The 14599-nt window shown below is 55.1% G+C and overlaps 5 protein-coding genes and 1 non-coding gene across 6 annotated transcripts; 5 read left to right on the plus strand and 1 right to left on the minus strand.

Moving 5' to 3' along the window:
• Positions 1-2325: 2325 nt before the first annotated feature.
• Positions 2326-5078, plus strand: VDBG_04863 (conserved hypothetical protein; the record flags this gene model as incomplete). Its single annotated transcript, XM_003005211.1, has 5 exons — positions 2326-2441; positions 2499-2501; positions 2561-3428; positions 3691-4857; positions 4914-5078. 5 exons carry the CDS (start codon positions 2326-2328, stop codon positions 5076-5078), a joined length of 2319 nt encoding a protein of 772 aa, XP_003005257.1.
• A 1407-nt stretch (positions 5079-6485) lies between these two features.
• On the plus strand, positions 6486-7271 carry VDBG_04864 (cellulose-growth-specific protein; the record flags this gene model as incomplete). Its single annotated transcript, XM_003005212.1, has 1 exon — positions 6486-7271. The coding sequence occupies one exon, from the start codon at positions 6486-6488 to the stop codon at positions 7269-7271; it is 786 nt and encodes a 261-aa protein (XP_003005258.1).
• Positions 7272-8033: 762 nt separating this feature from the next.
• Positions 8034-8164, plus strand: VDBG_15097. The gene has a single exon. It is a non-coding gene; the product is annotated as a tRNA-Glu (tRNA).
• A 242-nt stretch (positions 8165-8406) lies between these two features.
• On the minus strand, positions 8407-9081 carry VDBG_04865 (conserved hypothetical protein; the record flags this gene model as incomplete). The annotated part of the gene is made up of 1 exon (XM_003005213.1): positions 8407-9081. One exon carries the CDS (start codon positions 9079-9081, stop codon positions 8407-8409), a length of 675 nt encoding a protein of 224 aa, XP_003005259.1.
• A 1286-nt stretch (positions 9082-10367) lies between these two features.
• On the plus strand, positions 10368-10889 carry VDBG_04866 (conserved hypothetical protein; the record flags this gene model as incomplete). Its single annotated transcript, XM_003005214.1, has 1 exon — positions 10368-10889. The coding sequence occupies one exon, from the start codon at positions 10368-10370 to the stop codon at positions 10887-10889; it is 522 nt and encodes a 173-aa protein (XP_003005260.1).
• A 2339-nt stretch (positions 10890-13228) lies between these two features.
• Positions 13229-14050, plus strand: VDBG_04867 (conserved hypothetical protein; the record flags this gene model as incomplete). The annotated part of the gene is made up of 1 exon (XM_003005215.1): positions 13229-14050. The coding sequence occupies one exon, from the start codon at positions 13229-13231 to the stop codon at positions 14048-14050; it is 822 nt and encodes a 273-aa protein (XP_003005261.1).
• Between the last annotated feature and the right edge of the window lie 549 nt (positions 14051-14599).

Below are 14599 nucleotides of genomic sequence, written 5' to 3' on the forward strand. Positions count from 1 at the left end.
CGTGAGTAATGATGACCTGCGTATCAACCGAAACGCTTGTGGGAAGATGAATTGGCAGCTCCCGACTTGGGCTTGCTTCCCAACTCGGGCAGATTCTATCACGGTAAACCCGGTCTTACCAGATCTCGGGGCTGTCTGGGCTATGTTCGTATTCGATATGGCGCATGTTTTCCTATATTTGCCGCCCTGTGATACATCCCACCACCGCCCGCCATCATGGTTACAAGCAGCAGTCTCATGTGATGCCAGCACCGTCTGCTATGAGACGGGCGGTCGAGCTGAACTTCGCCGTAAGACACGGACAGGCCTGGATGATATGGCCCTTAGGTGATTTGGGAATCTTCCTTGTCTCTCTTAGCCTAGGTTGCTGCAACGCCGTGCTGGGGCATGCACGGCGCTACCTATTCTGTGTATCAAGAGGCAGATTGAAGGTTGATGGAGGAAACACGGTTGCGGATCCTCAGTAACCTGTCAGAGACAGTCAGGCGTTGCAGATAAATCATCGTCGTGTGTCGGTTCGCGCAATGCATCGTCTTAGAACCGCTGGCTCGAAAGAGCTCCTCCGCACTTGCTTGTCGTATGCTGCAAGTTGCTATCAACGGTGGAACTGTGGAATTGTCAGCGCCAAAACAGGTCGCGCTACTCGACTGGAAACTGCGTCCTGCGTGAACAGAAAAAATCGAAGGGCATAAGCAACAACATGCTCTCCATCCTGGCGGGACTCGGTACTGGCGGTGGCAGATTGCAATCGTGGACGGTAAAAAAGCGCCGTTCTGGGGATGTCGAAGAGAGCATTTCTGTCCCAGCATCAAGCTCTCACTGTGCCTCGGATTTTTGTGAGTCACCGGCGAGTGTTTAAAAGTAGCGCTTCGAGCTTCTGACAGCGTTGGCATGACGCTTTGTTCGCGATGTGCTACAAGGAAGCTCTTAAGTCCAGTCTGAAGGAGTCTGGCTGGTGAGAGATGCTCGAGAATGTGCCGGAGTTAAGTGTTAAATCCGGTGCAACCCTCCAAGATTGCCGATCAGAGGCGCAGTGCAGGGAAGGTGATCCGACTCTAAAGCTGCCCTAATGGAACAAGCCTTCACATGGAACCAAGCCGAGCGGGCATTGCCCAAGCCTCGTCGCGTTGTTGCGTCGTCAGTGTGAAGAGGGGCCTACCGTTTTAGGGATGAAGCATGGGATGTGTGAGGGGAAATGACAGACAGGTAGGTGGGTGCTCAGGTAGCGGCTGCAATTGGGGTAGCATCCTTCTGGGCAACTGCTGCCCTACGCGGCGTCGACGACGACGATGCTGGTGGCGCCTGTCCCTCGCTGACAGCGTGCATCTGGGGATAAGGTACCTGTAGGGCACCTAACCAGGTACCTTGCCTGGTAACCTAGGTAGCTAACTAGGTGGGTAGGTATGGTCGCCTGGTGTAGAGACCCTGGACTATTGAGTCAAGGTACTTCTTCCTGCTGCATCGACACTAAGCGCGCGATGCTGGTAGTGCCTTCCTCGTGCCTCAACCCTGCGCAAAATGGCTTGATGTACGTACCAGCTTTCTCTCTCGTCGTTTCTCCCCGAGCCTAAAGGGACTTTCGTCTTTCAATCCTAGGCCAACCCAAGCACTGCTTGCCTATCCCTGATATTTTCTTCCGCGCCATCGCTCTTGACTGCCCCATTTGTCACGTCTCCTTTCCATAAACACAATCATCATCTTCAAAACCATCACCCCGCACGACTCAGAGAACTGGTCCCTGCTCCGTACCGTCGCCTATCAGATCGCTGATTCGCTTCCTGAATTTGAGCAAGTGCTTTGGTAGATTTCGTGGGAGCTTACTGATGTAAGTCCAATTGCCCTCGCGTGGCCCCAATCGCATCTCACATCCAGGCGCTCTGCCGGCCACATAGCCTGTGTACACACAGTCATTGACTCTGATCTTATTTGAAAGTCGTAAGACCACAATCTGACCCGGGTCCCTCCTGTTCTTGTTGAAGCACCCAACAGCGAGGCTGTCAGATCAGTCCTGACAGCGACACCACCGCAAGCAGCGAGCGCATCTCCACCGAGTTTCGTGATCACCCAAAACTTCAAAGCTGTAGCATCGACAGATAAAGGTTTGCGCGATCTTGCGATTCATCAAGTCGCACAGGCTGTCGGACTGCGCCCTCTCTCGAGTCTCCGTCTCGAGACGCGCACAGTTGGCGGCCACACTTAAGTTTTCGTCTGTCAGCAGAGCATCTTGCGGTCAATCTCACCGCACCCCCAGTCTGCCACGGGATCATTGCATTGGCACCCAAAAAACTGTTTCCCCATTGATCCCATCCGACTCATCTTATCAGCATGAGTCCCACACCGCCAGGGACATCCTCCTCGGGTCGCTCCCCTGAGGAGCAGTTCCGTGTCGTGCGCAAGAGGAACCGAATCCCACTGAGTTGTTACCCGTGCAGGACACGAAAGTAAGCATCATTGTCTCTACTCACTGGCGAATACTATGCTAATATGTGAATGAACAGACTGTAAGAAGATTAATGCCACTCAGCATGCTCAGATGCTCAGACTAATTGCTCAATGACAGAAAATGCGACAGAAGCCACCCATGTAGCAATTGCGTCAAACGAGAGGGCGAGGATGTGTCGACATGCTCGTACGCCACTCCGTCGGCACGCAAGAAGAGTTCTACCGCTAGCGCGTCAACCCCCGATGATATGCAGAATCGTATCGACAGATTGGAAGGACTGGTGTTGTCCTTGATGCACAACGGCAGCAGCGTCGAGGTTACCACTTCGGGTGCTGCTCCAGGCGCTTCGTCCTCTTCCAGTCGAGCCAACACAACGCCCGGGGAAACCGACCCATCACCATCTGCCCTGGCGAAGCAGCAGACAGAAACAAGTATGGATGATGCGGAAGACGACGACAGCGATATCGATGATGGTCTGGCTACGTCGCTTGGCGTTCTCAAGGTCGATAGTGACAAGGGAAAGTCCATGTACATCGGACAAGAACATTGGCATCTCATCTTGGCCGACATTTCTGAGGTCAAGACGTACTTCAACAACCATAAAAAGGAACTTGAAAAGGGCTACGAGACCGTCAGAAATTCCAAACCAGCAAGCGCATCTGACGGTCCGACCCTTCTCTTTGGACAGTCGCGAGCCTCCCCAGAGCAGATTCGGGCCGGATTACCATCGAAGACAAGTATCCTTACACTATGCGGAAGATACTTTAACTCACTGGACAATACGTTGACAGTAGTCCACGTGCCAGCCTTCCAACAGCAACTTCGATCACATTTTCAAAATCCAAACGAAACCCCTCTGATGTGGCTGGGCTGTTTGTATGCAGTTCTCAGTCTTGCGCTGCACAGTTACAGCAAAGCTGGCGACGAACCACCTGAGTGGAAAGGCAGGGCGCTCGATATGGCTGCCGAGTACCGTTCGCGGACAGTACAATGTCTTCTTGAGGTCGATTACACAAAGCCGGTCGAATACACGCTGGGAAACCATGCTGCTCTATCTTAATGGAGAATATTTCAGCCCGATTCGATGCTGATATGGCACTCTGGCTCATTTAGTTCACTCACGACGAGAGTTGCATTTCGATTAGGCTATCATAGGGATCCCAAGTGGTTTCCCTCGCTGACACCCTTCCAAGCTGTACGTATAACCTCGTGCGCTTCTGTGCAGGTGTGCTGACAGATGACAACAGGAAATGCGACGGCGCGTTTGGGCAACAGTCAGGATGAGCGATATTTTCATGTCACAACACGTGGCCCTGCCAGCAATGATACACGACCAAGATTGCGACACGGAGTTGCCCAGCAATGTTTTCGACGAAGATTTCGGCCCCGAGACGGAAGTCATGCCACCACCGCGCCCCCCAACGGAGCCCACGCCGATCGCTTACGCTCTCGCAAAAGGCAGACTGGGTCTTGAGCTGGGCAACATCATACAAGTCACGGGGAGGGTCGGCAGACAGGTGCATTATGAGGAAATTCTCCGGTTCGACGCCAGGCTTCAGGGGATCATGGAGGAGTTGCCTCCACATCTCAAGATGACGCCGTTGGAAGGATCGCAAGATCCTGTAAGCCTGCTAATGTCAAGATTCAGCATCGACATCTTGTACCAGAAGATCCTGTGTGTTTTACATCGCAAGTACCTGACGCGGGCGAGAACAAACTCACGATATGCACACTCCAGGCGCACTGCGATAGAGGCCTCGTTGGTGACGCTGCAACACCTGGCCACCCTTCATCGGGAAACTCAGCCGAATGGAAGGCTGAGATCGGTTAAGTGGTACATCAGCTCGACGGCAACAAAGGACTTCCTGCTGCCTGCCATGATGGTAGTTATGGACCTGCATGTTGACAAGAGGGAGACTGGAAAGCGGCGCGAGTCAGATGGAGATTTCTTCTGGACGCCAGAGCAACGCATGAACATGATCGGCAACCTTGAACTGACAAGAGACGTCTGGAAGGGACTCGCAGACACATCAATAGAGGCGTTCAAGGCCTCCAAAGTTCTCGAGATCATGCTGGAGAAGATTAGGTCTCCTGAGCCGTCAGAACCTCTCCCTGAGAGCACAGATCCGTTCGCGGAGGCCGATACGTCTCAGGACATGCACCCCGAGCACTCGGCAGCCGTCACGCTGGGTATGCTTTCCGGCGGCATGACGCCCAACACAGCAGCGGTACTTGCAAGCATGCAGCAAGCCGATAGTCAGACCACCTTTGGCGACGTGGACTTCGGCATGTCGGGTGGCACGGGGATGACGCCCAATTTCCCGCAAGATATTGACATGAATGTGCCGCAGTCCCCGTTTTCCATGTTTGGCAACCTGGAAGCAGGCGGGGACCTGATGGCTAACTTTGACTGGGTAAGTTCACTCATGTTTTGTTTAGGGTGAGTGAGTAGTGACTGACAGCTATGCAGAACGCTTTCGAAAGTTACACGCAAAGCGCGAATTGGGGTACTGAGAACGGCTTTGGCTTTCTGGCGCCTCAGCCACCAGACCAGGCGCCAAACAGCCAAGCACAGCAACCCAACAACGGTAACAAGGGATACACATATCCCAATCCCAATGCATCTGGTTTGTAGAGCCAGGTTGATGTACATTACGAATTGATGATGATTCCGTCAGGGGAGAAAATATGGAAACGAAGGCAATAGGCGGTCTATATCCAACGGAAGGCAATCACAACTTTTAGGACATTTTGGTTAGAGATTAGGGAGGCTTCTTGGACTCGACAAATCTCAATCTATTCCTCTCTTACTCCACCACCAGCCCGTTGATTTTGATTTAGGACATGTAACTTGCAGAAACAAGTGAGCGACATAGACGAGGACTGCGAACGAGGCAGACCTCTGGAGGCGAACCCCGCCTCGGGCGAGCCATCGCATTGCCGGCCACTCATCCATGGTCGGCATCGCGGGGGTAGCTGCATGATAGATTGCCGCGCGAGGTTTCACGTCATAGTCCCCCGCGTTTCTGCCCCATGGTTGCCTATGTCCTTCACCGAGAGGCCTGGAAAGCCGCCTTGGTGGGATGTCGAGTCAGCTTTTGATCGTGAATAGGTGATTGTGATTAGTGGAGTCTTGGCTGTCGGAGCAGAGAAAGCCGAAAGAAATCGAGAATGTCTACGGGGGTGCTGTGAAGATTTCGGGAGGAACCTAATCGGTACATACTGAGACGGACAGCCTTAGTTGATGAGCAGGGCTTCTATAGCTGGCCATTGGACACGGCAGGCTGATGGAAACGGAGCTGCGTTAGATTCATAATCCAGCTAGTTCTGCCGATATTTCAAGACCTTGAGTGGATTCTATTTCATTCAAAATTGTTCATCACGGAGCAGGGCACGTGGAACCAGGGACTGCCAATAACGAACTCGGACGGCTGGTTCAGACTGTAACACGAAACACCCTGCTTCTCGTCAACGAGCTAACCCTCGCCACTAGATCCGATACATGGCTTTAAGATCGAGCATGTCTCTAGAATCCGGGTCTTTGTGGTCGGTATCGGTCATCATTACTGTGACTGGAGTCATACGTGTTTGGGCTCCAGATAGCTTACCTGCGGACCCTGAGCCTCCGTTGCCCGACACCACCGAGCAGTCACACGTGCTCGAGCATGTCTTGGCCACTATGAGCTTCCTTTTCTGGGCCTCATGGAGACTGACGTTAAAGTGCCCTGCCGGGGTGCGAACCTGATCTACTGGTCGTCAATGCCTTTGCACATGTCACGATTGGTGGGATAGGGGTTGGAAGCATGATGACACCCAGAACCAAGGTTAACCCCGCGATGTACCGAGATCATATTGTTCAGCAGTTTTCTTGGCTTTGGAGCTTGGTTTGATGAGGTATGTGTGCCAGAGAGGTTCGCGAGCTCCCAAGTGAGCATCACGCCTCAGTATGGGACGCATGAGTATAAATTCGACGTTCGCCACTGTCTTTTGTCGATCTCAGAACACAGAAGGAAAACACGAAAACATCATCATCTATATCAAGATGCCTTCTTTCAAGTCCTCCCTTCTGGCCGCGGCCGTCACCTCCCTGGTAGGCGTGTCAGCGCACTACAACTTTGAGTCTCTCATTGTCAACGGCGAGGTCACAGGTCCGTACCAGTACGTGCGCTCGACGACCAATTCAAACAGCCCCGTCGAGAATGTGGCCTCGGCCTCCATGACATGCAACCAGGGCGGCAACAACGCCGACATTCGCGCCCGAACCGCCACGCGCACCGTCCAGGCTGGCGACGAGCTCGGCTTCGCCGTCAACGCCGACCTCGGCCACCCGGGGCCCCTCTCGGTGTACCTCTCCAAAGCCCCCGGTGCGGCGAAGGATTACGTCGGCGACGGCGACTGGTCCAAGATTTACGCCCTGACAACGCGCCGCTTCGACCCCAACACGGGCGTCGACTGGGCGCCCTTTCCCGCGAGCATCGGCATCAAGAACTTTACCTTTACGCTGCCCGCGCAGACGCCGCCGGGCGAGTACCTCCTGCGCGCCGAGCACGTCGGTCTGCACGCCGCGCAGAACGTCGGCGGCGCCCAGTTCTACATTGGCTGCGCGCAGATCAAGGTCGAGGGATCGGGCACGGGCACCCCTGGTCCCACGGTCAAGATCCCCGGCGTGTACACGGGCCAGGAGCCCGGGCTCAAGATCAACCTGTACTGGCCGCCTGTCACAAGCTACACGGCGCCGGGGCCGGTGACGTGGCCGAACAGGTGTGAGGACCACACGGCGAACCTGAATGGTCGGGCGAGCGATGGTGACTGTACCCCGCTGCAGTAGATCCTAGGGCAGGTCAATGAGAAAGGCTGTTTGCTTTTTGATGCGCATGGCCTGATTTGGTGTAACTAGCCAGCTTCATCTTATTCCCAGTTCCATGAGTCAATAAATGGAGAAATGAGTACGATAATTGCAGCTCTCTGTAAGGTGTGATTAGGTGACTTATAAGTGGCGTGGAAGAAGTAGGTGATGAGATCTTGTCCTGCTCATGAGCTGAACAATTTCGTCAACACGGACTGTCATGATTGACTAGCATGACCCATATCCAATGCTTGATCGGGTCTGTCGGCCAAATTACTTTTGTTTGAATATCATGAGTGATACCAGGGTAGGTATTCTGATCAAGGTGAAATCGCTCATAGACTCGTCATTATGCTCAACAGCCTCGTAATCGAACAAAAGGATACGTAACAGCATGATTGAAACACCTGTTACGAACTTTGAATATAGTCAGAAGAGACATGTATTTTTTGCCTTCTTTTCATACACTTCCGTATTGCCATATTTGCATGAAGGTCTCACGGCGAATTAGTATTGCCAATATTCTGATTGCAACAACAATCGTCTCGCCTCACTTAGAAACCAGGGGGGCTATCCGGCTAGAGAGAGCATGAATCACCTGTAGCCGATGGCCCAGATTGTACCCGGATGACTCGCCTTCCACCATTCAGCCCCATCCGCTCGAGATACCCTGACAGAGTGGGCATGCCCTTGAGCAGAGACTCTACTTAACAGTAAACCATCATCCGTACCTCCAACAGCAAAAGCCACGTAGCTCAGTGGTAGAGCGCCCAGGTTTCTTCCTCCTAGAATCCTTTCCGCTCTCGTAGACCTCAAGGCCAAAAATGGTCATCTTCTTCCCTGGGAGGCCGGTGGTTCGATTCCACCCGTGGCTGAGCATCTTTTTTTCAAAGCAGCATATCTCCTTGAAATCAACACCCGATTCATATTCAATGAAAACAGAACGGGTTTTACGCGGACAGAGCAGATATTGTCATTGATATGACACCGTGCCCCAAGCCCCACGTCAGACATGCTATGACGAAGAAGAAGAAGACGAAGGTAAAGGTTGGACGAAAAAGAAGCCCAAACAACACAAGTCCCCGGTCAATAATTCCCGACCTGATGTGCGGAATACCTAGATGCCAAATGCATCCTTGGCCCGCTGCCAGTAGGCCACCCTGTCGTCGGTGACCTCCGTACCGACGCACTCGGACAGATACTTGTTAAGTCCCTCACGGCTGCCGGACTGCAGCGCTGTCCGGACGCTGGCGTCGCACTGGGTCGTCAGGAACCAGGCGGCCGAGGCCCACGAATACTTGTCTGGCAGTACGAGCTCGAGGACCTTGTTCTTCTGGTCGTCGGTCAGGCTGTCGGCACCGGCGCCGGCGGTGATGCTCTCGGCCTCGGCACGCAGCTCGGGCACGTCGAGAGCGTAGGCGAGGTTAAAGTTGATCATCTGCAGGTTGCGGGTGCCCTGGCCGGGGCGGCCGGGCGCGGGGAAGTGGTTGCGGTTGTACTTGAGATCGCCCGTCTCAAAGGCGATGAGGGAGAGGAGGGCCGCGATCTCGGCCGGAGCGTAGACCTTGTGGTCGCTGAAGGCCTTGATGAGGTAGGGGGCTGCCTGGGCGGCGGTGCGACACTCGGTGGCGAAGTCAGCCGCGGAATCGCATGATGACGACTTGGGCGCCGTCGCGAGGATGATGGACTCGGCGGAGGGGGCCGCCGTCTTGGTGGGGCCGCGTGGTGCGAGGGGTGCCGCGAGGGCGGTAGCGACGAGCAGAGTCGCGGGTAGCATAGTAGAGAGATGCATTTTTTGACGAGCGTTAATGTTGAAGATGATGTCAGATGTCGGGTCAGACGTCGGGTTTTAACGTCTTTCGGGTTTGTGTCACTCGAGAGTAACCGGCAGCGTCTCGCTAAATAGTGCTGAGCGGACGTATGTTGTTGATACACGAAACAAAGATAGTAACCGTTGGAGAACCAGCCTAACAACAACAGCGGAGAACCAGCACAGCCTGTGAGCACAGAGCACAACGGGAGTGAAGAAGAAAGAGAGTGAGCGACTGAGCGAACGAGAGACAGGCAGGCGGACGAAAAGAAGAGCGGCTTAGCAAGGAAAACGAGAGGCGGTGTACAAGGTCAGGTCAGCACAACTATCGTCACAATGGCCAAGGCGGAGTCTTATACGATGCAGACAGCCTCTCACTGCTGGCTGCTGACGGCCGGCTGCTGGCTACTAGCTCAGCAAGGTCCAGCCTGTCCTAACGCTCACCAACCCCCTGAACAAGGAGGGTCTAGCGATGTCCCGCGCCAGTGCAGTGCAAGCGCAGCCATGGTGGCTGCTTGGTGCGGAGGGGAGTCTCGACTAGCAGCATTCCTCCCTCGCAGTCAACCATGTACCAGCCAGTCACGATCAGCCGTCGTGCGCCGCTGGCGGATGGCCGGCACAGGATACTGGCGAGAAGGAAGTGGGAAAATGGGGCGAGCAGCGGAGCAAATGGCTGTCGAGTCTTGTCTTTCAGCAGTGGTGGTTTGACGAGAAGAAAAGACCATGGCGGGTTGAAACATGACAGGCGCCGAGACCTCTCGAAACAAAGCCGGCTCTGGAACCTGATTGGATGGTGCGTCAGAACACGAGCTCAGGGATCGGCTGTGACGGCTTCTGGGCCTTTGAGAACCATGTCTCTGGGCCTTTGAGAGCTGTGCCCCTACGTCTCTGTGCTGAGGTGCCCAGTGGTTGGGATGGTGTCAGCTGGACAGGTCGGCGGGAGATGGGCTCGGCGTACCGGGCTGTGGTCAGCATTGTCAGTCCAGGGATGTTGTTCGTTACAGGATGATGGAAATGGTGCACAGCATCAACAGCATCCAAAGCAAGGCGCAGGCGATCGAGAATCGACACTTGAGAGTCCTGATCACCTGACCCCCAGCCCCACCTCGTTCATTGACCCCCACAAATTGAACCCCCATGCCACTCATGGACGAGGCTCCCAACGCGCCTTGTCAATCAATCGCCAATCGCAATGCATCCCACCTGCAACACCACCGTACCGTCTATCGCAATCGACGCACCACTTGCCCCCATCATCGACGCGCAACATGGCCGAAAACGTGGCACCCACGACAGGCATCGCCGGCGCCACGCCGAGCCTGCAAATGTACAAGCAGGAACAGGTCAAGCTCAAGGCCATGCTCGAGCAGCGCAACCAGGTCGCCCGCCGCCTCGCCGCCATCGAATCCGACATTGAGACCAAGGAGGCCGCCTACCTCGACTCGACGCCTCACGGCAACATCATCGCCGGCTTCGACAACTACATCAAGGGGCACCAGCGGGCGCCGGCGCCCAGCGCCGCAAGCAGGGCAACACGGAGCAGCACCGCGTCTTCTCGCGCTCCAGCATCTCCTATCGCCCCGGCAGTGCACGTTCACCCCGACCCTTTCATCCAACCTTTCACGGAGAACAGGGGCAGATGGCTAACACGTAGTGTAGGAGGTCACGACGCCTGGATCTGTCGGTTCGACCCCCGCATCCCACGCACCGACGCCCATGTCTACTTCCTTCAAGGACAAGGATGGTGCGACGCCGACGTCGACGACGGCTGGCAAGGGCAAGAAGAATAAGAAGCAGAACGAGGAGGACAGTGAGGCCGAATCCCACGCACCGAATAAGAAGCGCATCAACTTTGGCGCCGCGCGCAAGTGAAGTTGCTGATCTGGGAGGATGGCGTTTCAAGGTCGATGATCGAGATGATTCCAAAAAAAAAAGAAACGGGCAGGCAGCAGGGGTTTGGGATTTGGGAGCGGCGTTTGGGCGTATGATTTTCGATACCCGGGTCAAATCTACAGGCAGTGTCTTGCTGGATGAACACCAAGTTCCGTTCGTTGTCGTTGCGGGAGCTTGCCTGCTAACCGACATGTTTGGTGAGGTCCTGGTGACTTGAGCATGTTGCGTCGGCAGAAGTTCTCGGTGATCAGTTTCATGAATAGTATCGTTGCAATTTTTGGTGTACCACAATCTTCTTGGGAAGGACTAGGGGGTGGATGGAGTTTGTTCAGGTCCAGAGCCAGAGTCTCATCAGGACAGGCCTGGTATATGGTGTACGGCCTTCTCAGCCCGATAGTCACCTACTGAGTCGACGACTTGATAGAAGGTTCAACATCATTTCTTGGGCATACTGTCATTGAAGAGACCCAATTGTTCGACATGGGTTTCATGCGAGAGCTCCCCACGTCATTCTCTGACCTCGGGGCGCATCAGCCAAGGTATAATATCAAGAGGCTGGCGAGCTTGCTGTTGGTCCATCACGTGCTAAGAATCAATGCCAGCCTCTGATCTCCTCAGTGTCGAGAGGTCGCGTCTGTGTTGTCTGCCACTCAACTTGTCCTCGCCGCAGTTCAAGTTTGAGTCAAGTGAATTACGCAATTCAATGCCCCAGTGTTGTGATTGTCTGAGCAGCGTATGCATTCAATCCACGTAAAAGTGCCTAACATGCTCTCTACATAACACAAGACCACTGGACAACAAAGCTTCTCGGGACGCCCAGCTTCCGAAGCAACCCTCGAAAAGTACTCACTGCAGCTTGACGAGCCATTGACAGTCATGATCAACTGTGATCGGCATCAGGAGCTGATTGACTCCCGGGTGCTCTGGCGCAACAATATAGCAAGGCAAATACCCACCGACGATCGGTCAGTATAAATGCCTCGGTACATGACGTCAAGCTGGTCTTCTTGGCCTCTTCTTAGACGAAGGAAATGGACTGGGTTGAATCACTGGCCATGTCACGATGCCGTACTCCCGGACGCGACTCCACTGTTGGGGCGTCGGGCAGGGGGCACCTTTTGCCATCAGACCCTTAGAACAGGCCCCCATCTGGCTTTGGTAGGGTCTGCACCTGGTATACGGAGCGGCAGGTTCAGCCGGAGAGCAACAAAACACAACGAGCTGCCCGACAAGAATCGACTGCATGTGCTGCGCATAGCAGTCACACAACCATGTGCTGTGTAGGAGCCATGCACTCAACTAGCCGAATGCTGGGTTTGGTCATTGCTTGTCTTCCGGGGCCTAGCGGTGCCTGGATTCTCAAGCCTCCTTCTATTTTTATGGGAATTGCTGGGGAAGTGGGGGTGACGGCCCAGCTTGCAAGCAAAGTCCAATACGGCGTCGCCGTCACTACACACACCTCGTGACGGTGTTCTGGCAGGGAAAAGGAAATACGATCTGCACAGCAAGGTTCCATCGGGTTTCAGTATCGCCCCTGGGCTAGCTCCTAATCCGATGTTGCCGCCATTCGCGAATGACTATGATCAGCTCCCAGTTGAAAGACCGAACAGCAAATTCTGACTTCAAGCTGACGTATGGCCCCCTGAACTAGTACTGCCGTGCCTGTTCCAGACAAGGACAGGACCACGAGGTGGTACTTCGAACTCCAGGGCAGTGTTGATTGTTTGCGCACATCGAAAGCGTTGTTTCTTCCCTGGGTTGCCTGGGCTTCGAGACAAAGTGCCTTCCATCAAGGAAGGCCTCCATGACGGGCTTGCCGAAGAAGGCTTGACTCACGACGGCAATCAAGACACGTATGTTGACGGGCGTGTACCCTACCTACTGTGCATGACGCACCCCAGGCTGGCCGGTACTTCGGTATCAGCGCCTGGGAATAGCATAGCCAGGCAAAGTGGTTCAATACGAGATTGCCCCAGCGTAGCACTAGCTCCTCGGTAGCTGACACGAGAAGGCCAAAAATGGAAATCGAACAGACCAGGGAGACAGAACGAGCTCACGAGTCAAGCTCTTTCCGTGGGGACGGCAGCGAGTTTATTCCGTATAAGAACGTTCTTGAAGTTTGCTCTGAAGGACCGTATCCTTTTTGCTCCATCATTCAACAACGCTTTCACAAGCCAACTCAGCAACCTCTCACATTCGTTCTCAACAGACCACTTACACACTCCCCTCTCTCGTCATGTTCGCCAAGAACCTCGTTGTCGCGCTGGCGCTTGCCAGCTTCACGTCGGCCATTCCCCTCGACGCTCGGGATGACGACTGCCAGGCAACCTACAGCACCTGCATCTCCGACGGCACCCCCGAGGTTGTGTGCTCGTGCGCCCTGACGGCCTGTGTGGGTGAAGACAACGCCCGCAACCGCGAGTACTGCGCCAGCGCCATCGCGTCCCTTGATCCGACGCCGACCTCCATCCCCGGCGGCTGCAACCCGGCTCACCCTGGATCCTGCCCTGAGACCACGTCCACCGGTATTCCGGGTGGCTGCAACCCTGCTCATCCCGGCTCATGCCCAGAAACGACGACCGGTATTCCGGGTGGCTGCAACCCGGCGCACCCGGGCTCCTGCCCCGAGCCCACGTCGACCGGGATCCCGGGCGGCTGCAACCCCGCCCACCCCGGATCTTGCCCGGAGACAACAACCGGTATTCCAGGCGGTTGCAACCCTGCTCACCCTGGGTCTTGCCCCGAGCCCTCGTCGACTGGCATTCCCGGCGGTTGCAACCCTGCCCACCCGGGCTCCTGCCCTGAGCCTACCTCGACAGGAATCCCCGGAGGCTGCAACCCTGCTCATCCCGGCTCGTGCCCTGAGCCCACCACATCTACTGGCATCCCCGGGGGCTGCAACCCGGCGCACCCCGGTTCCTGCCCTACGCAAACAACCGTCACCCAGCAGCCGGCGGCCAACACCACGGTGCCGGTGCCTCCCATCGGTACCAACGGCGCCGGGCGCAACGCGGTGGGCCTTGTGGCCGTTGCCGGCCTTTTCGCTGTCGTTCTCTAGACGCGTCGTACATAGAATATAGTATAGAATAATGGTTAATGTACATTCATGAACGCTCTCTTATTTTCGAACCACGTGTGTACACGGAGGGGCACGTGTTGAGTCGATACAGAGCGGCTTGACCTACGTGTATATCGGTGCATCTGGTCAAAGAACAAATCTCACAATCAAGTTGTGGCTGGAGGTCTTGCCGGATAAGTGGCAATTCTAGTACCTTGCTACTCCATGCCGGAGCTTGGTGTCGCGCTCTATCTAGGTGCCTACGCGGAACATGCTCTGCGAAGAAGACATTCGTTGACAGCGTGGTCACTCACCAATTGTGCAAGGTCTTGCGTGCACATCGTATTCCACCTCGACTTTGGAGTCGACAGCCTGAAAAGCCATTGGCCAACACAACGGACTGCAAGATACAGATAAGGTGTCTGGTGCCGTTGGCAAGCACGACATGCCATGCCATGCCGATGGCAAGCACGACTGACATGCCGATGTGAGCCAAGCCGGGATCGGCGCTTGCCACATGCTGCAGACGTACTGCGGCAGCAGCCACCA

The sequence above is a fragment of the Verticillium alfalfae genome, genomic scaffold (assembly GCF_000150825.1).
Source record: "Verticillium alfalfae VaMs.102 supercont1.5 genomic scaffold, whole genome shotgun sequence".
In the NCBI taxonomy this organism is placed as follows: domain Eukaryota; kingdom Fungi; phylum Ascomycota; class Sordariomycetes; order Glomerellales; family Plectosphaerellaceae; genus Verticillium; species Verticillium alfalfae.